This window comes from Somniosus microcephalus, unplaced genomic scaffold, assembly GCF_052327205.1.
Source record: "Somniosus microcephalus isolate GS21.2 unplaced genomic scaffold, FLI_Smic_1.0 unresolved_chr4, whole genome shotgun sequence".
Lineage (NCBI taxonomy): Eukaryota > Metazoa > Chordata > Chondrichthyes > Squaliformes > Somniosidae > Somniosus > Somniosus microcephalus.
Window position 1 is genome coordinate 49,989,191 of NW_028225182.1, and position 24,052 is coordinate 50,013,242.

Sequence of the window (24,052 nt, forward strand, 5' to 3'; positions counted from 1 at the left end):
TCCCCATAGCCCTGTATCAATCCAATATTAATCCCACTGTCCCGCTCTCTCCCCATAGCCCTGTATCAAACCAATACTAATCCCACTGCCCCGCTCGCTTCCCATAGCCCTGTATCAATCCAATATTAATCCCACTGTCCCGCTCTCTCCCCATAGCCCTGTATCAATCCAATATTAATCCCACTGCCCCACTCTATCCCCATAGCCCTGTATCAATCCAATACTAATCCCACTGCCCCGCTCTATCCCCATAGCCCTGTATCAATCCAATACTAATCCCACTGCCCCGCTCGCTTCCCATAGCCCTGTATCAATTCCCAAACTAATCCCACTGCCCTGCTCTCTCCCCATAGCCCTGCATCAATCCAATACTAATCCCACTGTCCCGCTCTCCCCATAGCCCTGCATCAATCCAATACTAATCCCACTGTCCCGCTCTCTCCCCATAGCCCTGTATCAATCCAATACTAATCCCACTGCCCCGCTCGCTTCCCATAGCCCTGTATCAATTCCCAAACTAATCCCACTGCCCTGCTCTCTCCCCATAGCCCTGCATCAATCCAATACTAATCCCACTGCCCCGCTCTCCCCATAGCCCTGTATCAAACCAATACTAATCCCACTGTCCCGCTCTCCCCATAGCCCTGCATCAATCCAATACTAATCCCACTGCCCCGCTCTCTCCCCATAGCCCTGCATCAATCCAATACTAATCCCACTGCCCCGCTCTCTCCCCATAGCCCTGTATCAATCCAATACCAATCCCACTGCCCCGCTCTCTCCCCATAGCCCTGCATCAATCCAATACTAATCCCACTGCCCCGCTCTCCCCATAGCCCTGTATCAAACCAATACTAATCCCACTGTCCCGCTCTCCCCATAGCCCTGCATCAATCCAATACTAATCCCACTGCCCCGCTCTCTCCCCATAGCCCTGCATCAATCCAATACTAATCCCACTGCCCCGCTCTCTCCCCATAGCCCTGTATCAATCCAATACCAATCCCACTGCCCCGCTCTCCCCATAGCCCTGTATCAAACCAATACTAATCCCACTGCCCCACTCCATCCCCATAGCCCTGTACCAATCCAATACTAATCCCACTGCCCCGCTCGTTTCCCATAGCCCTGTATCAATCCAATACTAACCCCACTGCCCCGCTCTCTCCCCATAGCCCTGTATCAATCCCACACTAATCCCACTGCCCTGCGCTCTCCCCATAGCCCTGTATCAATTCCAAACTAATCACACTGTCCCACTCCCTCCCCATAGCCCTGTTTCAATCCCCAAACTAATCCCACTGCCCCGCTCTCTCCCCATAGCCCTGTATCAATCCCAAACTAATCCCACTGTCCCGCTCTCTCACCATAGCCCTGTATCAATCTCGAAACTAATCACACTGTCCCGCTCTCTCACCATAGCCCTGTATCAATCTCCAAACGAATCCCACTGTCCTGCTCTCTCACCATAGCCCTGTATCAATGCCAAACTAATCCCACTGCACTGCTCTATCCCCATCGCCCTGTATCAATCCAATACTAATCCCACTGCCCCGCTCGCTTCCCATAGCCCTGTATCAATTCCCAAACTAATCCCACTGCCCCGCTCTCTCCCCATAGCGCTGTATCAATCCCACACTAATCCCACTGTCCCGCTCTCTCCCCATAGCCGTCTCAATCTAATACTAATCCCACTGCCCTGCTCGCTCCCCCATAGCCCTGTCTCAATCCCAAACTAATCCCACTGCCCCGCTCTCCCCCATAGCCCTGCATCAATCCAATACTAATCCCGCTGCTCCGCGCTCTCCCCCATAGCCCTGTATCAATCCCATTGCCCTGCTCTCGCCCCCATAGCCCTGTATCAATCCCACACTAATCACACTGTCCTGCGTTCTCCCCATAGCCCTGTATCAATCCCAAACTAATCCCACTGCCCCGCTCTGTCCCCATAGCCCTGTATCAATCCCAAACTAATCCCACTGCCCCACTCTCTCCCCATAGCCCTGTATTAATCCCAAACTAATCCCACTGCCCCGCTCTCTCCCCATAGCACTGTATCAATCCCAAACTAATCCCACTGCCCCTCTCTTTCCCCACAGCCCTGTATCAATCCCAAACTAATCCCACTGCCCCTCTTTCCCCACAGCCCTGTATCAATCACAAACTAATCCCACTGCCCCGCTCTCTCCCCATAGCACTGTATCAATCCCAAACTAATCCCACTGCCCCGCTCTCTCCCCATAGCACTGTATCAATCCCAAACTAATCCCACTGCCCCTCTCTTTCCCCACAGCCCTGTATCAATCACAAACTAATCCCACTGCCCCGCTCTCTCCCCATCGCCCTGTATCAATCACAAACTAATCCCACTGCCCCGCTCTCTCCCCATAGCCCTGTATCAATCACAAACTAATCCCACTGCCCCGCTCTCTCCCCATAGCACTGTATCAATCCCAAACTAATCCCACTGCCCCTCTCTTTCCCCACAGCCCTGTATCAATCACAAACTAATCCCACTGCCCCGCTCTCTCCCCATCGCCCTGTATCAATCCCAAACTAATCCCACTGCCCCTCTCTTTCCCCACAGCCCTGTATCAATCACAAACTAATCCCACTGCCCCGCTCTCTCCCCATCGCCCTGTATCAATCACAAACTAATCCCACTGCCCCGCTCTCTCCCCATAGCACTGTATCAATCCAAAAACCGGTCTGTTCAGGCTCTTCTTTAGGATTCGGGAGCTCCTACAAAGACTGCCGACACGTGCTGATAACAGCAGTGAAACGCCCAGTTACCCAAGTTCCCTGTACCTAAAATGGTCACGGTGTAGTATCCACGGCAACATGCCGGCTCGCAGCGTTCCAGATCCTCAATCCGAGCGGCCGTGTTTCCAGCGAAGCTCGAGGGCTGGAGGCCAAAGGTTTGGAGGAGCAAGGCCTTGTCCCGGAAGCGGAAGCGGCGAGCCACCATCTGCGAGACGTCCCCGCGGTGGGGGAGGTGCTCCCGCTGCCTCGGGCAGTCGGTCCAGGAGAAGGCGGGCTGGGCCGAGCAGGACGTCACCGCACTGGCCGTCTCCTCCACATCGTCTGGGTCTGAGCAGAACTCCTGGCAAGCCCGGAGGAAGCTGAGGCCTTTAAAGAAGGAGGGAAGACTGTACTGCATTTGTATCACTTCACATCTCAGAGTGCTTCATGTACAACAACTTCTAACAATTTATTTCAGCAGTGCAGTCACTGTTGTGCAAGCAATGCAGCAGCCATTTTGTGCACAGCATGATCCCACAAGCAATAATGAGACAAATGACTCGTTGGTCTACTTCTGGCGGTTTTGGTTGAGGAAGGAATGCCGAGCAGAGGACCAGGAAAACGGCCTGCTCTTCCTCAAATAGTACCATGGAATCTGAACACAGAGTCGGCGCCAGGACTTAACATCTCGCCCCTCAGTAGTGCATTGCCGTTTTATCCTAGATTAGTCCTTGGATAGAGGTTGAACCCACAATACCACAGAGGTTTAGAGCTCAGGTGGCAGCCAGTGGCCCAACATGTCTGCTGACTCCTTGCAAGAGCAATCCCAAACTAATCCCACTGCCCCGCTCTCTCCCCATAGCCCTGTATCAATCCCAAACTAATCCCACTGTCCCACTCTCTCCCCATAGCCCTGTATCAATCCCAATCTAATCCCACTGTCCCACTCTCTCCCCATAGCCCTGTATCAATCCCAAACTAATCCCACTGTCCCACTCTCTCCCCATAGCCCTGTATCAATCCCAATCTAATCCCACTGCCCCGCTCTCTCCCCATAGCCCTGTATCAATCCCAAACTAATCCCACTGTCCCACTCTCTCCCCATAGCCTTGTATCAATCCCAAACTAATCCCACTGTCCCACTCTCTCCCCATAGCCCTGTATCAATCCCAAACTAATCCCACTGTCCCACTCTCTCCCCATAGCCCTGTATCAATCCCAAACTAATCCCACTGTCCCACTCTCTCCCCATAGCCTTGTATCAATCCCAAACTAATCCCACTGTCCCACTCTCTCCCCATAGCCCTGTATCAATCCCAAACTAATCCCACTGTCCCACACTCTCCCCATAGCCCTGTATCAATCCCAAACTAATCCCACTGTCCCACTCTCTCCCCATAGCCCTGTATAAATCCCAAACTAATCCCACTGCCCCGCTCTCTCCCCATAGCCCTGTATCAATCCCAAACTAATCCCACTGCCCCGCTCTCTCCCCATAGCCCTGTATCAATCCCAAACTAATCCCACTGCCCCGCTCTCTCCCCATAGCCCTGTATCAATCCCCAACTAATCCCACTGCCTCACTCTCTCCCCATAGCCCTGTATCAATCCCAAACTAATCCCACTGCCCCGCTCTCCCCATAGCCCTGTATCAATCCCAAACTAATCCCACTGCCCCACTCTCTCCCCATAGCCCTGTATCAATCCCAAACTAATCCCACTGCCCCGGTCTCTCCCCATAGCCCTGTATCAATCCCAAATCCCACTGCCCCGCTCTCTCCCCATAGCCCTGTATCAATCCCAAACTAATCCCACTGTCCCACTCTCTCCCTATAGCCCTGTATCAATCCCAAACTAATCCCACCGACCCGCTCTCTCCCCATAGCCCTGTATCAATCCCAAACTAATCCCACTGCCCCGCTCTCTCCCCATAGCCCTGCATCAGTCCCAAACTAATCCCACTGCCCCGCTCTCTCCCCATAGCCCTGTATCAATCCCAAACTAATCCCACTGCCCCGCTCTCTCCCCATAGCCCTGTATCAATCCCAAACTAATCCCACTGCCCCGCTCTCTCCCCATAGCCCTGTATCAATCCCCAACTAATCCCACTGCCTCGCTCTCTCCCCATAGCCCTGTATCAATTTCAAACTAATCCCACTGCCCCGCTCTCTCTCCCCATAGCCCTGTATCAATCCCCAAACTAATCCCACTGCCCCGATCTCTCCCCAAAGCCCTGTATCAATCCCAAACTAATCCCACTGCCCCGCTCTCTCTCCACATAGCCCTGTATCAATCCCAAACTAATCCCACTGCCCCACTCTCTCCCCATAGTCCTGTATCAACCCCAAACTAATCCCACTGCCCCGCTCTCTCTCCCCATAGCCCTGTATCAATCCCAAACTAATCCCACTGCCCCGCTCTCTCCTCATAGCCCTGTATCAATCCCAAACTAATCCCACTGCCCAGCTTTCCCCCCATAATCCTGTATCAACCCCAAGCTAATCCCACTGCCCCGCTCTCTCTCCCCATAGCCCTGTATCAATCCCAAACTAATCCCACTGCCCCGCTCTCTCCCCATAGCCCTGTATCAATCCCAAACTAATCCCACTGCCTCGCTCTCTCCCCATAGCCCTGTATCAATCCCCAAACTAATCCCACTGCCCCGCGCTCTCCCCATAGCCCTGTATCAATCCCAAACTAATCCCACTGCCCCGCTGTCTCTCCCCATAGCCCTGTATCAATCCCCAACTAATCCCACTGCCTCGCTCTCTCCCCATAGCCCTGTATCAATCTCAAACTAATCCCACTGCCCTGCTCTCTCCTCATAGCCCTGTATCAATCCCAAACTAATCCCACTGCCCCGCTCTCTCTCCCCATAGCCCTGTATCAATCCCCAAACTAATCCCACTGCCCCGATCTCTCCCCAATGCCCTGTATCAATCCCAAACTAATCCCACTGCCCCGCTCTCTCTCCCCATAGCCCTGTATCAATCCCAAACTAATCCCACTGCCCCACTCTCTCCCCATAGTCCTGTATCAACCCCAAACTAATCCCACTGCCCTGCTCTCTCCCCATAGCCCTGTATCAATCCCAAACTAATCCCACTGCCCTGCTCTCTCCTCATAGCCCTGTATAAATCCCAAACTAATCCCACTGCCCAGCTTTCCCCCCATAGTCCTGTATCAACCCCAAACTAATCCCACTGCCCCGCTCTCTCTCCCCATAGCCCTGTATCAATCCCAAACTAATCCCACTGCCCCGCTCTCTCCCCATAGCCCTGTATCAATCCCAAACTAATCCCACTGCCTTGCTCTCTCCCCATAGCCCTGTATCAATCCCCAAACTAATCCCACTGCCCCGCGCTCTCCCCATAGCCCTGTATCAATCCCAAACTAATCCCACTGCCCCGCTCTCGCCCCATAGCCCTGTATCAACCCCAAACTAATCCCACTGCCCCGCTCTCTCTCCCCATAGCCCTGTATCAATCCCCAAACTAATCCCACTGCCTCGCTCTCTCTCCCCATAGCCCTGTATCAATCCCCAAACTAATCCCACTGCCCCGCGCTCTCCCCATAGCCCTGTATCAATCCCAAACTAATCCCACTGCCCCGCTCTCGCCCCATAGCCCTGTATCAACCCCAAACTAATCCCACTGCCCCGCTCTCTCTCCCCATAGCCCTGTATCAATCCCCAAACTAATCCCACTGCCTCGCTCTCTCTCCCCATAGCCCTGTATCAATCCCCAAACTAATCCCAGTGCCCCGCGGCTCTCCCCATAGCCCTGTATCAATTCCAAACTAATCCCACTGCCCCGATCTCTCCCCAAAGCCCTGTATCAATCCCAAACTAATCCCACTGCCCAGCTTTCCCCCCATAGCCCTGTATCAACCCCAAACTAATCACACTGTCCCACTCTCCCCCCCACCCTCCCCATAGCCCTGTATCAACCCCAAACTAATCCCGGTCTCTCCTTCACTTTTTTCCATGATAACCGCATCAGACTGCTGGGTCATTCACAAAGTATCTGGATGGAAATAACTCTGAGCCCAGGGTCCTGTGGGAGAAGTATCTGTGCCAACGGATGATATCACTAACAGAGTCTCCCAACAATCTGACAAACCCTTTTTGGGATGGCCGGGGGGAATTAATATCTGTCCAAGCTTGGCTCAGATAAATGAGGCAGGACTGAGATGTTTCCAGTCGCAACATGTAGGCCCTCCGATTTTCTCCTGAAAGCGCTGGCTTGTGGGTTCGCCAGGTACGGGCCGCCCGCTGGTATCTCACCCATGTTGCCACGCCTCATGTGTGAACCTAGACAGGGAGCACAGTCGGGCCTTCGGCTGGTGGGTGGGGTCACAGCCCAGTCTGATCCTGACCTTTGAGGTTCTTTCCAGCAGAGGTCACACTGCATAGAGATCAGAGGCAGGGGGCCTGGGTGATTTTCCACCCTCCTTAGCCCAGGGATTGTTGCGGTCACTTACACAGCCATTACTGCCACCCGACAAACTGGGGGTAGATCCGGCGACCTGGTAGCTTAGTGACACATCAGCTAGTGACTTTACCAGCCGCTGGGGCAGCTCCCACATTTAAAACATTGGGATCAGCGTTTACGCTTTGCATTTTCTCATTTTAAAATAAATGGAAAGGAAGACTTGCATTTATACAGCACCTTTCATGGCCTTCAGGACTTCCCAAAGCGCTTCATACCCAATGAAGTACCATCACTGTTGTAATGTAGGAAACGCAGCAGTCAATCTGCGCACAACAAGCTCCCACAAACAGCAATGTGATAATGACCAGCGAATCTGTTTCAGTGATGCTGGTTGAGGGATAAATATTGGCCCAGGACACTGGGGAGAACTTCCCCCTGTTCTTCTAATAGTGGCTGTGGGATCTTTTACATCCACGTGAGAGCAGGCGGTGCCTCAGTTTAACGTCTCATCTGAAAGACAGCCCCTCCGACAGTGCGGCGCTCCCTCAGTACTGCCCCTCCGACAGTGCGGCGCTCCCTCAGTACTGCCCCTCCGACAGTGCGGCGCTCCCTCAGTACTGCCCCTCCGACAGTGCGGCGCTCCCTCAGTACTGCCCCTCCGACAGTGCGGCGCTCCCTCAGTACCGCCCCTCCGACAGTGCGGCACTGCCTCAGTACTGCCCCTCTGGCAGCGCAGCGCTCCCTCAGTACTGCCCCTCCGACAGTGCGGCGCTCCCTCAGTACTGCCCCTCCGACAGTGTGGCGCTCCCTCAGTACCGCCCCTCCAACAGTGCGGCACTCCCTCAGTACTGCCCCTCCGACAGTGCAGCGCTCCCTCAGTACCTCCCCTCCGACAGTGCGGCGCTCCCTCAGTACTGCCCCTCCGACAGTGCAGCGCTCCCTCAGTACTGCCACTCCCTCAGTACTGCACTGGGAGTGTCAGCCTAGATGATGTGCTCAAGTCTCTGGAGCGGGACTTGAACACACAACCTTGTGACTCAGAAGCGAGGGAGTGCTACCCACTGAGCCATGGCTGTAGGGTAACAAGAGAATAAAGCTCTGGGTGTTGCTGTGAGGAGGCAGCTGTGTGTTCGCACCTTGGCCAGGACTTCCACCGCCATCCTTGTCCTTCACATGTGTTCGTGGACTGTGTGTCGTACTCTCTTCCTCACCACTTGATTCCGTGCCTTTACCCAGCCTAGGTCAAAAAGTGAATCAGTTAGATGGTGCCTTTCACATGATAAAATGCTCTAAATGCCTCATAGGGGAGGGGTTAGATGAGGTGGCCAAAGTCACGATCAAAGAGTTACATCTTTACAGAATGATACAGCACAGAAGGAGGCCATTTGGCCCATCGTGCTCGTGCCGGCTCTTTGAAAGAGCTCTCCAGTTAGTCCCACTCCTCCTCCTCTTTCCCCCTGGTATTTATCCAATTCCCTTTTGAAAGTTACTATTGAATCTGCTTCCACCGCCCTTTCAGGCAGCGCGTTCCAGATCACAACAACTCGCTGCGTGAAATAATGTCTCCCCATCTCCCCTCTGGTTCTTTTGCCGATTATCTTCAATCTGTGTCCTCTGGTTACCGACCCTCCTGCCACTGGAAACAGTTTCTCCTTATTTACTCCATCAAATCCCCTGATAACTTTGAAGAACTTTATCAAATCTCCCCTTTCCCTTCTCTGCTCTAAGGAGAACAATCCCAGCTTCTCCAGTCTCTCCACGTAACTGAAGTCCCTCAATTCTTGTATCATTCCAGTAAATCTTTTCTGCACCCTCTCTAAGGCCTTGACATCCTTCCTAAAGTGCGGTGCCCAGAACTGGACACAATACTCCAGCTGGGGCTTAACAAGTGTTTTATAAAGGTTTAGCATAACTTCCTTGCTTTTGCATTCTCTGCCTTGGCTTAGAAAGCCCAGGATGCTGTATGCTTTTTTAAACAGCCTTGTCAATCTGTTTTTGAGGACAGTGATGTCGTAAAGTAAAAGGATTTAAGAGGAGAATTTAGAGTGCAGAGACATGGGGGGGGAAAAATTCAGTTGTCTGCGCCTCCCATTAGCGCCTTAAGAGGGCACTAATGGGGCGCAAAGCAACTAGCGCCCGGGCGCGGCGATGTTTGCACCGCTTGCAAAATTAACTAGTCATTTTGTGGCAGCGCTAAACACTGCCGCCACAATCTCTTGCGCCAGCAGATCGTGACGTCAGTCGAGTGCGCAACGCCCCGGTCCGGATACTGAGTGGCGCCCCCTGCCTTACCGCCTGCCGCTAGCAACGACAGGTTGAGGGGAGCGTTTTGCTGTCAGGAAGGGACTGGGGGAGCACTATTTAAAGGCGACCGCTTCCTGCCTTTTTTTGTTGGTGACATTTGTGCCCCACGCATTCTGAGAGAGAGAGAGAGAGAGAGACTTCTGGAGAGATTCAACGCTGTGTGAAGGGGTTTTGAGTACTGAGCAGCACTTTGCAGGTTCATTTTGATTTGCCCTTCCTTGCTTCGCCAGCGCTCTGAGGTAGCGTCTCGCTCCTCGGCCTTTGCGCCTTAAGACAGGTGTGAAGCGCCTGATTTAGTGCTCCAATCACCTCCAGGGGCGATAAAAGCCAAGTTTGCTGTCGGAGGCGATAATTAGCGCCAGGCGCTAAACTTTGCGCACGGCCGATAATGGCGCCTCAAACGGGGCGATACTGAATTTTTCCGCCCGGCGTCTTACGGCACTGGCACCACTTGTGCAGTGGAGATCGGGGGGGGGGGGGGCGGTTTGAGGGGAATGTAGAGTGGTTCTATGTCTATGTTTCTATATTCTATGTCTATGTTTCTATACTGTTACCTGGGATGGCAGGAATGACGTATGAGGAGAGATTGGGTCGATTGGGCTTATACTCGCTGGAGTTTAGAAGAATGAGAGGGGGATCTCATTGAAACTTATAAAATTCTAACAGGACTAGACAGACTAGATGCAGGAAGGATGTTCCCGATGGCCGGGGAGTCCAGAACCAGGGGTCACAGTCTAAGGATAAGGGGTAAGCCATTTAGGACAGAGATGAGGAGGAATTTCTTCACCCAGAGAGTGGTGAACCCGTGGCATTCTCTACCACAGAAGGCAGTTGAGGCCAAATCTTTAAATATATTCAAGAAGGAGTTAGATAGATTTCTTAAGGCTAAAGGGATCAAGGGGCCCTTAAATATACCATTTAACTGTAGTGTAATTGGTGGGATTGATTTGATTTAATTTAATTGCAATTAATTAAAGGGTAAGTCATGACAGGACAGCCTGGTGCCGTGGTATGCTCCTCCTGCGCTATGTGGGAACGTCAGGCAGAGTAGTAGGCACAGGCAGGTAGTGCAGGGGTCCCCTGTGGCCATCCCCCTCTCAAACAGATATACCGCTTTGGATACTGATGGGGGGGGATGGCTTACCAGGGCAAGGCAGCAGCAGCCAACTTCCTGGCACCAGGGGTGGCTCTGCTGCACAGGACGGGAGGAAAAAGAGGGGTAATAGGGGATTCTATTGTAAGGGGAATAGATAGGCGTTTCTGTGGCCGCAAACGAGACTCCAGGATGGTGTGTTGCCTCCCTGGTGCAAGGGTCAAGGATGTCTCAGAGCGGCTGCAGAACATCTTGGAAGGGGAGGGTGAACAGCCAGTTGTCGTGGTGCATATAGGTACCAACGATATAGGTAAAAAACGGGATGAAGTCCTGAAAGCTGAATATAGGGAGTTAGGAGGTAAATTAAAAAATAGGACCTCAAAGGTAGTAATCTCAGGATTGCTACCAGTGCCACGTGCTAGTCAGAGTAGAAATAGAAGGATATTTCAGATGAATACGTGGCTAGAGGAATGGTGCCAGGGGGAGGGATTCAAATTCCTGGGACATTGGAACCGGTTCTGGGGGAGGTGGGACCAGTTCAAACCGGACGATTTGCACCTGGGCAGGGCCGGGACCGATGTCCTAGGGGGAGTGTTTGCTAGTGCTCTGGGGGAGGGTTTAAACTAAAATGGCAGAGGGTTGGGAACCTGAGCAGGGGGACAGAGGAAAGGGAAACAAGGATAAAAGCAAAAGATAGGAAGGAGAAAAACAAAAGTGGCAGTCAGAGAAATCAACGGTTTAAATCAAACATGGCCACAGTAAATAATAATTCTAATAGGTCTAAGAGCATTAAAAAAACAAGCCTGAAGGCTTTGTGTCTTAATGCGAGGAGCATTTGTAATAAGGTGGATGAATTAGCTGCGCAAATAGAGGTAAACGAATATGATTTGATTGGGATTACGGAAACATGGCTCCAGGGTGGCCAAGGCTGGGAACTCAACATCCAGGGGTATTCAATATTCGGGAAAGATAGGCAAAAAGGAAAGGGAGGTGGGGTAGCATTACTGGTTAAAGAAGGGATTAATACAATTGTAATGAAGGATATTAGCTCTGATGATGTGGAATCTGTATGGGTAGAATTGAGAAATACTAAGGGGAAAAAAACATTAGTGGGAGTGGTATATAGACCTCCAAACAGTAATGCGGAGATTGGGGATGGCATTAAAAGGGAAATTAGAGAAGCGTGCAAAAAGGGCACAGCAGTCATCATGGGTGACTTTAATCTACATATAGATTGGGCTAACCAAATTAGTAACAATACTGTGGAGGAGGAATTCCTGGAGTGTTTACGGGATGGTTTCCTGGACCATTATGTCGAGGAACCAACCAGAGATCAGGCCATCTTAGACTGGGTATTATGTAACGAGAAAGGATTAATTAGCAATCTTGTTGTACGAGGCCCCTTGGGTCGGAGCGATCATAATATGATCGAATTCTTCATTAAGATGGAGAATGAAGTAGTTGACTCAGAGACTAGGGTCCTGAATTTAAATAAAGGAAACTACGATGGTCTGAGGCGCGAATTGGGTAGGATTGATTGGGGAATGTCACTCAAAGGGTTAATGGTGGATAGGCAATGGCAAACATTCAAAGACCAAATGGATGAACTACAGAATTTGTTAATCCCAGTTTGGCATAAAAATTAAAACAAAAAAGGTGACTCAACCATGGCTAACGAGGGAAATTAGGGATAGCATAAGATCCAAGGAGAGGACATATAAATTGGCCAGAAAAAGCAGTAATCCAGAGGATTGGGAGCAGTTTAGGATTCAACAAAGGAGGACAAAGGGATTAATTAATAAAGGGAAAATAGAATATGAGAGTAAGCTTTCAGGGAACATAAAAACTGACTGTAAAAGTTTTATAGATATGTGAAGAGAAAAAGATTGGTGAAGTCAAGCGTAGGTCCCTTGCAGTCAGAATCAGAGGAATTTATAATGGGGAACAAAGAAATGGCAGACCAATTAAATACATATTTTGGTTCTGTCTTCACAAAAGAGGACACAAATAACCTCCCAGAAATGTCGGGGAACATAGGGTCTGATGAAAGGGAGGAACTGAAAGAAATCAGTATTTGTAGGGAAATGGTGTTAGGGAAATTGATGGGGTTGAAGGCCGATAAATCCCCAGGGCCTGATAATCTACATCCTAGGGTACTTAAGGAAGTGGCCCTAGAAATAGTAGATGCATTGCTGATCATCTTCCAACATTCGACGGAATCTGGAACAGTACCCATGGATTGGAGGGTAGCTAATGTTACCCCACTATTCAAAAAAGATGGTAGAGAGAAAGCGGGGAATTATAGACCTGTAAGCCTGACATCAGTAGTGGGGAAAATGCTAGAGTCCATTATAAAAGATGTAATAGCAGAGCATTTGGAAAACAGTGGCAGGATCGGACAAAGTCAACATGGATTTACAAAAGGTAAATCGTGCTTCACTAATCTATTGGAATTTTTTGAGGATGTAACTAGTAAAATAAATAAGGGAGAACCAGTGGATGTGGTGTATTTGGACTTTCAGAAGGCTTTCGATAAGGTCCCACATAAGAGATTAGTGTGTAAAGTTAAGGCACATGGGATTGGGGGCAAGGTATTGACTTGGATAGAGAACTGGTTGGCAGATAGAAAGCAAAGAGTTGGAATAAACGGGTCTTTTTCCGAGTGGCAGGCACTGACTAGTGGGGTACTGCAGGGATCGGTCCTTGGACCCCAGCTATTCACAATATATATTAATGATCTAGACAAGGGAACTAGATGTAATATCTCCAAATTTGCAGACGACACAAAGCTGGGTGGGCGTGTGTGCTGTGAGGAGGATGCCGAGAAACTCCAGGATGATTTGGACAGGTTGGGTGATTGGGCAGAAGCATGGCAGCTGCAATATAACGTGGATAAATGTGAGGTTATCCACTTTGGTGTCAAAAACAGGAAGGCAGATTATTGTCTGAATGGCAATAGATTGGGAGAAGGGGAAGTGCAACGAGACCTGGGTGTCCTTGTGCACCAGTCGCTGAAGGTAAGCATGCAGGTGCAGCAGGCGGTTAAGAAGGCAAATGGTATGTTGGCCTTCATAGCGAGAGGGTTTGAGTATAGGAACAAGGATGTCTTGCTGTAGTTGTACAGGGCCTTGGTGAGACCACACCTTGAGTATTGTGTGCAGTTTTGGTCACCTTATCTGAGGATGTTCTTGCCATGGAAGGAGTGCAGCGAAGATTCACCAGGCTGATACCTGGGATGGCAGGAATGACGTATGAGGAGAGATTGGGTCGATTGGGCTTATACTCGCTGGAGTTTAGAAGAATGAGAGGGGATCTCATTGAAACTTATAAAATTCTGGCAGGACTAGACAGACTAGATGCAGGAAGGATGTTCCCGATGGTAGGGGAGTCCAGAACCAGGGGTCACAGTCTAAGGATAAGGGGTAAGCCATTTAGGACAGAAATGAGGAGGAATTTCTTCACCCAGAGAGTGGTGAACCTGTGGAATTCTCTACCACAGAAGGTAGTAGAGGCCAATTCATTAAATATATTCAAGAAGGAGTTGGATATATTTCTTAAGGCTAAAGGAATCAAGGGGTATGGGGAGAAAGCAGGGACAGGGTACTGAATTTGGATGATCAGCCATGATCTCATTAAATGGCGGAGCGGGCTCGAGGGGCCGAATGGCCTACTCCTGCTCCTATCTTCTATGTCTATGTCCCAAGGTTGGAAAGCAGAGGATGTAAGTTGGGTCACAGGGCTGGAGGAAGTGGCAGAGGCAGCAGTGGAACAGGGAGTATGAATTGCAACGTCTGTGCACTGGGGGAGAGGGAGGTTGGCAAGGATGGTGTTGCTGAGTGTGAGGGACTTTGTACAGGGTCGGATAGGGGTCTGGAGCTCTGTACGAGTTGGAGCTGGTGCTCAGTGGAGCGGAGGAGGGGGAAAAAATTCCAGCCTAAAGGTGGGTTCATGGAGGATTCGAACTAATTTCCCACTTAAGCAAGGTTATATAGAATGACATCGAATCCACAGCACAGAAACAGGCCATTCGGCCCAACTGGTCCATGCCGGTGTTTATGCTCCACACGAGTCTCCTCCCACCCCTCTTCATCTCACCCTAACCTTCTATTCCTTTCTCCCTCATGTGTTTATCCAGCTTCCCCTTGAATGCATCTGTGCTATTTGCCTCAGCCATTCCCTGTGGTAGCGAATTCCACATTCTCACCACTCTCCAGAGAGCCAGGTCAGCCAGCGTGACCTATTCCTCACCCAAAATTCAGGCCGGTCCCTTGAATGGTAAATGGCAAAGAGACCAGGAAGGTCCCAGCTCGGATTTCCCAGTTTGTGTTGGGTTGGGCTGGGTTGGCACGGCAGGTGACTGCAGCGCCCCTGGGCTGAGGGGAGACTCAAAATGGAGCTTCCGCATCCGACGGCCATCCAGCGACACCTAGTGGAAAATGCTCGTGCTTGGAGGCAGAGGAGGACGGGATCGGGTATAGTTCTGGATGCCCCCTGCGGTCAAATAGCCAATGAACGCTTAACTGTCTAAGCTCGTGCTTGGAGAATGGACCGGAGGTACCGGTACCTCAGCAAGGAGTCAGCACCCTCAGGAGAGAATTGAAGATTCTTTGTTGGAAGCACGGTGCAGAGTGGGTGGGGCAGAGGAGGGAGAGTGAAGGCTACCGTTACCTTGGTGCCGGTGACGCCCGTTTTTTCCTGCGAGCTCCGCCTTTCCTTTTCCTTTTCTGCGATGACAAGCCCACTTGTTTTCCCAGAGGGGTTCTACTGGTTAAACACAAGTTCCAGTTGATTAATTAATTCGGTCGCAGCTCCAACACAGAGAGGCTTCCAGCCTTGTTTCGGGTCTTTGCCGCCCCTCGTCCTTGCGCCGAGGTCAGGGCTCGCTGCACTGTCCCCTGCTCTGACTCATTATTTCACGCCAAGACCTCCAAACTGCGTAACTCTTCACCTCCCTCAGTCCTCCTGCACCCCACAGGCTGAAAATCCAGTCTTGGCGGCACCCTGCTGGGTTACTGCTGCTAATGCCGTCCTGTGATTCTTTCAGTAGCTCAGCCAACAAGATGTGGAAACCCCTTGGATCCAATCCCCGGGCTGGCCTCAGTGTAATTAGCCTGAGGGAGGGAGGGGGTGCATGAAATCAGCCAGGGCTCCTGCTCTCGAGCATTATCCAGTGACCATCTCCCCCCCCTCCTCCGGCCTGGAAGTGGGAATGGGTGCACATCGGGCTACCCCACCGCCCAGGCTCACGTATGAGGAAAAGGCTGGTTGGTACCAGAGGGATCTTTGAACCCAGACCTCAAAAGCTGGTCGCCACATTCAGGGGTGGACAGAAGATCTCCAGCACACAGAGAGAGAGCAGTTGGGGTGGCTGGTTCCTCTAACCAGTGATATACCCGAGTGCGCGATGTGGACCCAGAGTGGAAAAAGGTTCCATTCCTAACCTCACCTTCACAAATACAAATATTTATACGAACATACGAATTAGGAGCAGGAGTAGGCCACTCGGACCTTCGAGCCTGCTCCGCCATTCAATAAGATCATGGCCGATCTGATTACTCCACATTCCCGCCTACCCCCCGATAGCCTTTCACCCCCTTGCTCACCAAGAATCTATCTACCTCTGCCTTAAAAATATTCAAAGACTCTGCTTCCACCGCCCTCTGAGGAAGAGAGTTCCAAAGACTCACGACCCTCTGAGAAAAAAATTCTCCTCATCTCTGTCTTAAATGGGCGACCCCTTATTTTTAAACAGTGACCCCTAGTTCTAGATTCTCCCACAAGAGGAAACATCCTCTCCACATCCACCCTGTCCAGATCCCTCAGGATCTTATATGTTTCAATCAAGTCACCTCTTACTCTTCTAAACTCCAGCGGATACAAGCCTAGCCTGTCCAACCTTTCCTCATAAGACAGCCCGCCCATTCCAGGTATTAGTCTAGTAAACCTTCTCTGAACTGCTTCCAACGCATTTACATCCTTCCTTAAATAAGGAGACCAATACTGTACACAGTACTCCAGATATGGTCACACTAACTGAAGCATAACCTCCCTACTTTTGTATTTAACAAAGAAAATTCTACCTTCTCCACACATCACTCTCTCCCCAGGAAACAAACCTCACCTCATGACAGGGATGACAGGGCTGTTGCCTCCTCCCGTCCCCAGGAATGAAAGGCCAGCCTCCAGCGGATCATCAAACTCCATGATTCCTCCAATGGCCGCCTCTCCTGAGCAACGGGCTTCACTGGACCGTGGGACAGGAACTTCCTGCAAGGAAGACCAGAAACCAATTGGCTACCTGATAGGCTGGAAATCAGATCGCACGACAGCAAATTCCTGTTCCGTTTTCAGGAAGCAACTTCATAAAAGCCTACGTCAGTGTGAACATCAGAACCAGGAGCAGGAGTGGGCCGTACAGCCCCTCGAGCCTGCTCCGCCATACGGCCCCTCGAGCCTGCTCCACCGTACGGCCCCTCGAGCCTGCTCCGCCGTACGGCCCCTCGAGCCTGCTCCACCATTCAATAAGATCATGGCTGATCTTCTACCTCAACTCCACTTTCCCGCTTGATCCCCATATCCCTTGTTTCCCAAAATTCTATCTTGAATATACTCAACGACTGAGCCTCCACAGCCCTCTGGGGTAGAGAATTCCAAAGATTCACCACCCTCCGAGTGAAGAAATTCCTCCTCATCTCAGTCCAAAATGGCCGACCCCTTATCCTGAGACTGTGACCCCTGGTTCTAGACTCCCCAGCCCGGGGAAACATCCTCCCTGCATCTACCCCGTCAATCCCCCTCAGAATCTTATGTGTTTCAATGAGATCACCTCTCATTCTTCGAAAATCCAGAGAGTATAGGCCCAATCGACGTCAGTGTGCCCTTTACCAAGCACACGCCCCTGACCTGGTCAACAGTGGGGTTGCTGGACTCGCTGCCTTGTAAGGTGGGGTATCTTATGGTTTTGGTGTACTCATATAAAACAGAAAGAAAGACTTGCATTTCTCTAGCACCTTTCATCACCTCAGGATGTCCCAAAGGGCTTCACAGCCAATGAAGTACTTTTTGAAGTGGAGTCACTGTTGTAATGTAGGAAACGTGGCAGTCAATTTGCGCACAGCAAGCTCCCACAAACAGCAATGTGATAATTGTTGTGTATGTAACCTGTTCCACCTTAAGAGAGCTTAAGCCTGTTCCACCTTAAGAGATGTACTACTTTCTCAGGCTGCTGTAGACGTAATACCGGGGGTGAACACACCGGTATATAAGCACTGTGCAGTAATCTTGTATTCAGTATAGTCCCTACCTCCAACCAGTAAAGACCTGTTTGAGTTATACGTTTAAGTCTTTGTGTTAATTGTTCAATACAATACACATACTTAACAATAATGACCGGATCATCTGTTTTAGTGATGTTGTTTGAGGGATAAATATTAGCCCCAGGACACCGGGGAGAACTCCCCCCCTGCTCTTCTTCAAAATAGTGGCCGTGGGATCTTTTACGTCCACCTGAGAGAGCAGACGGGGGCCTCGGTTTAACGTCTGATTTGAAAGACGGCCCCTCCGACAGTGCGGCGCTCCCGCAGTACTGCACTGGGAGTGTCAGCCTGGATTATGGGCTCAAGACTCTGGAGTGGGACTTGAACCCACGACCTTATGACTCGGAGGCAATAGAGTGCTGCCCACTGAGCCACGGATGACATTATACGTCTTTACATTGGGTATTCCTGCCCTAATGATTCCTCCATACATAAAGCATGTCTGGGAGCACACACAGGCACGTAATTCCTCCTCTCCCCACACCACATAAGCTAATGGGTTCTGTACAGTATCCCATTCTCAGTCCACACCAGTAGCCACAAACCCCATTGCCAAACCGCTATTTAGCCAGCTCCGTTACCTCTCCATGCACTCCAGCCAGTGGCTCGTATTTCACAGATATGATCCGTCCCTGGACAGTGACCTGCCTGTACTCTCTGTACTCCAGCTGGTCCAGGAGCTGCTTCAGTTCAGACATGGTGGTCAAGGCATGTCCATCTGGGAAAGAAATCATTCCTTTTTGGTTTAAAAAAAATACTCGAAGAAATCCCAATTTCCCTCGTTCCTCTCCTGACGACACTGCCGGTTTCCTCGGTACAGATACCAGAGGAGAGGGAATGGTCTACTTTTACCCAGTGTGTACTGTACATGTACAGGAGCAGACACAAAGGCGCAAGAGTCAGATGGGAATGAATTATTCCTATTTACTCAGGGAGAGAGCAAAGAAGGAATTGCATTAATATAGTGTCTTCAAACAGCAATAAGATAATCTGTTTTAATGATGTTGATTGAGGGATAAATATTGGCACCAGGACACTGGGGAGAAATCCCCTGCTCTTCTCTGAATAGTGCCATGGGATCTTTTACATCCAGCTGAGAGAGCAGACGGGGCCTCGGTTTAACGTCTCATCAGACAGTGCGGCGCTCCCTCAGTACTGCCCCTCCGACAGTGCGGCACTCCCTCAGTACTGCCCCTCCGACAGTGCGGTGCTCCCTCAGTACTGCCCCTCCGACAGTGCGGCGCTCCCGCAGTACTGCCCCTCCGACAGTGCGGCGCTCCCTCAGTACTGCCCCTCCGACAGTGCGGCGCTCCCTCAGTACTGCCCCTCCGACAGTGCGGCGCTCCCTCAGTACTGCCCCTCCGACAGTGCGGCGCTCCCTCAGTACTGCCCCTCCGACAGTGCGGCGCTCCCTCAGTACTGCCCCTCCGACAGTGCGGCGCTCCCTCAGTACTGCCCCTCCGACAGAGCAGCGCTCCCTCAGTACTGCCCCTCCGACAGTGCGGCGCTCCCTCAGTACTGCCCCTCCGACAGTGCGGCGCTCCCTCAGTACTGCCCCTCCGACAGTGCGGCGCTCCCTCAGTACTGCCCCTCCAACAGTGTGGCGCTCCCTCAGTACTGCCCCTCCGACAGAGCAGCGCTCCCTCAGTACTGCCCCTCCGACAGTGTGGCGCTCCCTCAGTACTGCCCCTCCGACAGTGCGGCGCTCCCTCAGTACTGCCCCTCCGACAGTGCGGCGCTCCCTCAGTACTGCCCCTCCGACAGTGCGGCGCTCCCTCAGTACTGCCCCTCCGACAGTGCGGCGCTCCCTCAGTACTGCCCCTCCGACAGTGCGGCGCTCCCTCAGTACTGCCCTTCCGACAGTGCGGCGCTCCCTCAGTACTGCCCCTCCGACAGTGCGGCGCTCCCTCAGTACTGCCCCTCTGACAGTGCAGCTATCCCTCAGTACTGCCCCTCCGACAGTGCGGCGCTCCCTCAGTACTGCCCCTCCGACAGTGCGGCGCTCCCTCAGTACTGCACTAGGAGTGTCAGCCTGGATTATGGGCTCAAGTCTCTGGAGTGGGACTTGAACCCACGACCTTGTGACTCCGAGGCAAGGCGCAGAGCCGCAGAGTCGGGCAAATCACAGAGGATAAAATAAATACACAACAGCAGACGTGAAGCAAGCCATCGGTTGCGTTTTCCTCACCGAGTATTTCATGTCGATAGTCCCGCTCGCTGGTAGGGAGAGGAGGAAAGCTGTAAGATCCACCAATCTGGGTGCGGCTCAGTCTGTCCCTTTCCTTATCCTTAGCAGATCGTATCCAGCGAATAAACTCTTTCACCTTTGGGTTCTTCACGTACAATTTCCCTTGGTGATACCCTGAAGGGGGATGGGGAAAATTAAAAACAAATTAAGCCCGAGAGTGGGGTTTGAAGGCAGTGAATGATTTCTACGCGCCTGAAAGATGCTCAGAGGCCACGGGGAACTGTTATTGCGCTCACACTTCATGTCTCGCTCCCTGCCGGGTGGATAATGATAATGCCCGGTGCGGTACTGAGGTTAACAGGTCGAGCAGGTTGGGCCTATACTCACTGGAGTTTAGAAGAATGAGAGGGGATCTTATTGAAACATATAAGATTCTGAAGGGGCTCGACAGGGTAGATGCAGAGAGGATGTTTCCCCTCGTGGGGGAATCTAGAACGAGGGGGCATAGTTTCAGGATAAGGGGACACCCTTTTAAATTGGAAATGAGGAGGAATTTCTTCTCTCAGAGGGTCGAGAATCTTTGAAATTCTCTTCCCCGGAGAGCTGTGGAAGCTGGGTCATTGAATATATTTAAGGTGGAGATTGACAGATATTTGAACTCCAGGGGAGTCGAGGGTTACGGGGAGTGGGCAGGGAAGTGGAGTTGAGGCCAAGATCAGATCAGCCATGATCTTATTGAATGGCGGAGCCGGCTCGAGGGCCCAATGGCCGACTCCTGCTCCTACGTCTTATGTTCTCAGTCCACCAAGTCCCGGGCTCATTCGCCAGCCTGTGCTCTCAACTGATCTCAAGTCGGGGCAGCTACTTGTTACCTCAATTGGCCTAAAAAAGAAATGGAGACAAGCTTCCTGCTCCCGATCACTGTCCTACGGCCCCAGGTGGTAACCAGGCTTCTGTAGACAGGTCTGGGATCGGCTGTGTGTGCCCTTACAGTCGAATAGCCTGATGATACTCAGGGTCTGGACTCACACGAGAGAAATGCACCCCACGGGGCTCCCAGCATCGAGGCAAGTTTGTAACTTATGGGGAAGAATCTTAGAGGAACAGAAATTGCAGAAGATCAGGCCTCCTCCATCCAGAGTCTGTGAATAATTCTTCTATTGTGGGGCAGCCCCCTCCCCACCTCCACCTGTCCATCCCCCGCTCTAAAGAGCACCAAACTACTTCCCAAAAAAAAGTTATAATCTCCGCAATCCTTAAGCGCCTTTCCTGATCAGGCTCCCTTTTAAAGGTATCGATTGATCCAGATTCTCGGTTCAGCTGCTCACTGAATAAACCTACATCGGGGGAGTGACATAGTAACAGGAGGAGGCCATTCAGCCCCTCGAGCCTGTTCCACCATTCAATGGAGACCATGGCTGATCTGTATCTTAACTCCGTCAACCCGCCTTGGTTCCGTAACCCTGAGTACCCTTACCCAACAAAAATCTGTCAATCTCAGACGTCTTATATTTTTGGTGGCCACCTTCCTCTCGCTCCCTCAATATCATGCACTATGCCCCCCCCCCAATACGTACATACAGACATACGAATTAGGAGCAGGAGTCGGCCACTCGGCCCCTCGAGCCTGCTCCGCCATTCAATAAGATCATGGCTGATCCGATTACTCCACATTCCCGCCTACCCCCCGATAACCTTTCACCCCCTTGCTCACCAAGAATCTATCTACCTCTGCCTTAAAAATATTCAAAGACTCTGCTTCCACCGCCCTCTGAGGAAGAGAGTTCCAAAGACTCACGACCCTTTGAGAAAACATTTCTCCTCATCTCTGTCTTAAATGGGCGACCCCTTGTTTTTAAACAGTGACCCCTAGTTCTAGATTCTCCCACAAGAGGAAACATCCTCTCCACATCCACCCTGTCCAGACCCCCTCAGGATCTTATATGTTTCAATCAAGTCACCTCTTACTCTTCTAAACTCCAGCGGATACAAGCCTAGCCTGTCCAACCTTTCCCCATAAGACAACCCGCCCATTCCAGGTATTAGTCTAGTAAACCTTCTCTGAACTGCTTCCAGCACATTTACATTTACCCAACAAAAATCTGTCAATCTCTGACGGCTTATATTTTTTGTGGCCACCTTCCTCTCGCTCCCTCAATATCATGCACGATGCGCCCCCCCCACCCCCCACCATACCCTCCAGCCGAGAAGAATCATGTGGGAGCAGGGCCCCTCCTTTGTGCAGTCTCAACCCATGCCCTGTTGCTTCCCCGCCCTACATACAGCAGTGCCCACCTACCAGGCCTCTGGCCAGTGTACGTACCATTGACATATACCTGGCTGTACTCGGTGCTGAGCAGGTAAGGGAATGTCGTCTGCCCGCTGGGATCGCTCACTCTGCATTCCACCCTGACATTCGTACACACGAGAAAGGTCACTGAAATGAAAAAAAAAGAGAACACTTTATAGAGCATTTGTCTTTATTTTAGTTGAATCACTATTATTTGCCAGAGAATCATATTTACTATAAACTTGAGGTGCTCCCGTGGTGACGCTCCTGGATAGAGCAGGGTGGTGATGGTCAACGGTCAAGCGGGCCTGTCCCTTTAAGGATGCCCCTCACGTATTCCTTGTGGGGAAGTGTTTGAAACAGGCAAATCGGGGTAACTTTAGCTGCAGCCAATCAGAAAGCATTTCTAACTATTGTACCTGTCAGGCTTCAGCTCATCGAATGGCTTTCCTGCTCTTTGAAATGGAAAGGGCCAAAGTGTGGCATCTCGAGCATGACGCCTGGAATGTGACAGACACGTGCCAGACCCAAGACATTTGTACTATACTAACTGATCTCCCGTGGTATTGCTTAGGAACAGGAGGAGGCCATTTAGCCCCTCGAGCCTGTTCTGCCATTTAATGAGATCATGGCTGATCTGTGACCTAACCCCATCTACCCGCCTTTGCCCCATATCCCTCAATACCTTTGCTCACATTAATTTGGATGTTGCGCTGTCGGTTTGATAATGCCCTTTATGGCATGTAATGGGCAATGTAATAATCCGCTGCTATAGGGAGACATGCGTCAGGATTTGAGTACAGGAGCAAGGATGTCTTACTACAGTTGTACAGGGCCTTGGTGAGACCACACCTGGAGTACTGTGTGCAGTTTTGGTCTCCTTACCCAAGAAAGGATACACTTGCCATAAAGGGAGTGCAGCGAAGGTTCACCAGACTGATTCCTGGGATGGCAGGACTGTCGTATGAGGAGAGATTGGGTCGACTCGGCCTGTATTCACTAGAGTTTAGAAGAATGAGAGGGGATCTCATTGAAACGTATAAAATTCTGACAGGGCTAGACAGACTGGATGCAGGGAGGATGTTTCCCCTGGCTGGGGGGGTCTAGAACGAGGGGTCACAGTCTCAGATTACAGGGTAGAACATTTAGGACTGAGATGAGGAAAAATGTCTTCACTCAGAGGGTGGTGAACCTGTGGAATTCTCTACCACAGAAGGCTGTGAAGGCCAAGTCACTGAATATATTTAAGGAGGAGATCGATAGATTTCTAGACATAAAAGGCGTCAAGGGGTATGGGGAGAGAGCGGGAATATGGTATTGAGATAGTGGATCAGCCATGATCATATTGAATGGCAGAGCAGGCTCGAAGGGCCGAATGGCCTCCTGCTCCTATTTTTCTATGTTCTATATTTCTATGCTTAACCTTTCTTGTACTTTTAAGGCTGTCTTTCATATGATGGTAAACCAAGGACCCGTTTGCCTTTCTGGGTGTTAAGGAGCCCATTCAAAAAAGACCCGGACATTCTCCCAATATCCCGGCCAACACTCCACCCTCAACCAACACGGATTAACCAGCCATTCACAGTTTACGGCTGTTTGTGGTGCAGAGTGACTGCTGCAGTAGCTGACACAACAACAGCTATTACAATTCACCTCAAAGCATTGGAGAGGTACCACCAACGCTGC

The 24,052-nt window shown here is 51.1% G+C and overlaps 1 protein-coding gene across 3 annotated transcripts in view; it reads right to left on the reverse strand.

The window, feature by feature from the left end:
- The window catches only part of LOC147091065 (RPA-related protein RADX-like), a 53,929-nt gene that overhangs the window by 5,635 nt on the left and 24,242 nt on the right, over positions 1 to 24,052 (reverse strand). For 2 of the 3 annotated variants that reach the window (XM_085977525.1, XM_085977523.1), the window contains exons 7-13: positions 22,400 to 22,513; positions 20,077 to 20,250; positions 18,470 to 18,606; positions 16,694 to 16,839; positions 15,241 to 15,336; positions 8,312 to 8,412; positions 2,809 to 3,129 (exon numbers count right to left, since the gene is read on the reverse strand). In XM_085977525.1, coding sequence (XP_085833651.1) covers positions 2,809 to 3,129; positions 8,312 to 8,412; positions 15,241 to 15,336; positions 16,694 to 16,839; positions 18,470 to 18,606; positions 20,077 to 20,250; positions 22,400 to 22,513 — 1,089 coding nt within the window. The remainder of the gene's footprint in view (positions 1 to 2,808; positions 3,130 to 8,311; positions 8,413 to 15,240; positions 15,337 to 16,693; positions 16,840 to 18,469; positions 18,607 to 20,076; positions 20,251 to 22,399; positions 22,514 to 24,052) is intronic. The other variant, XM_085977524.1, reaches the window with a different exon arrangement.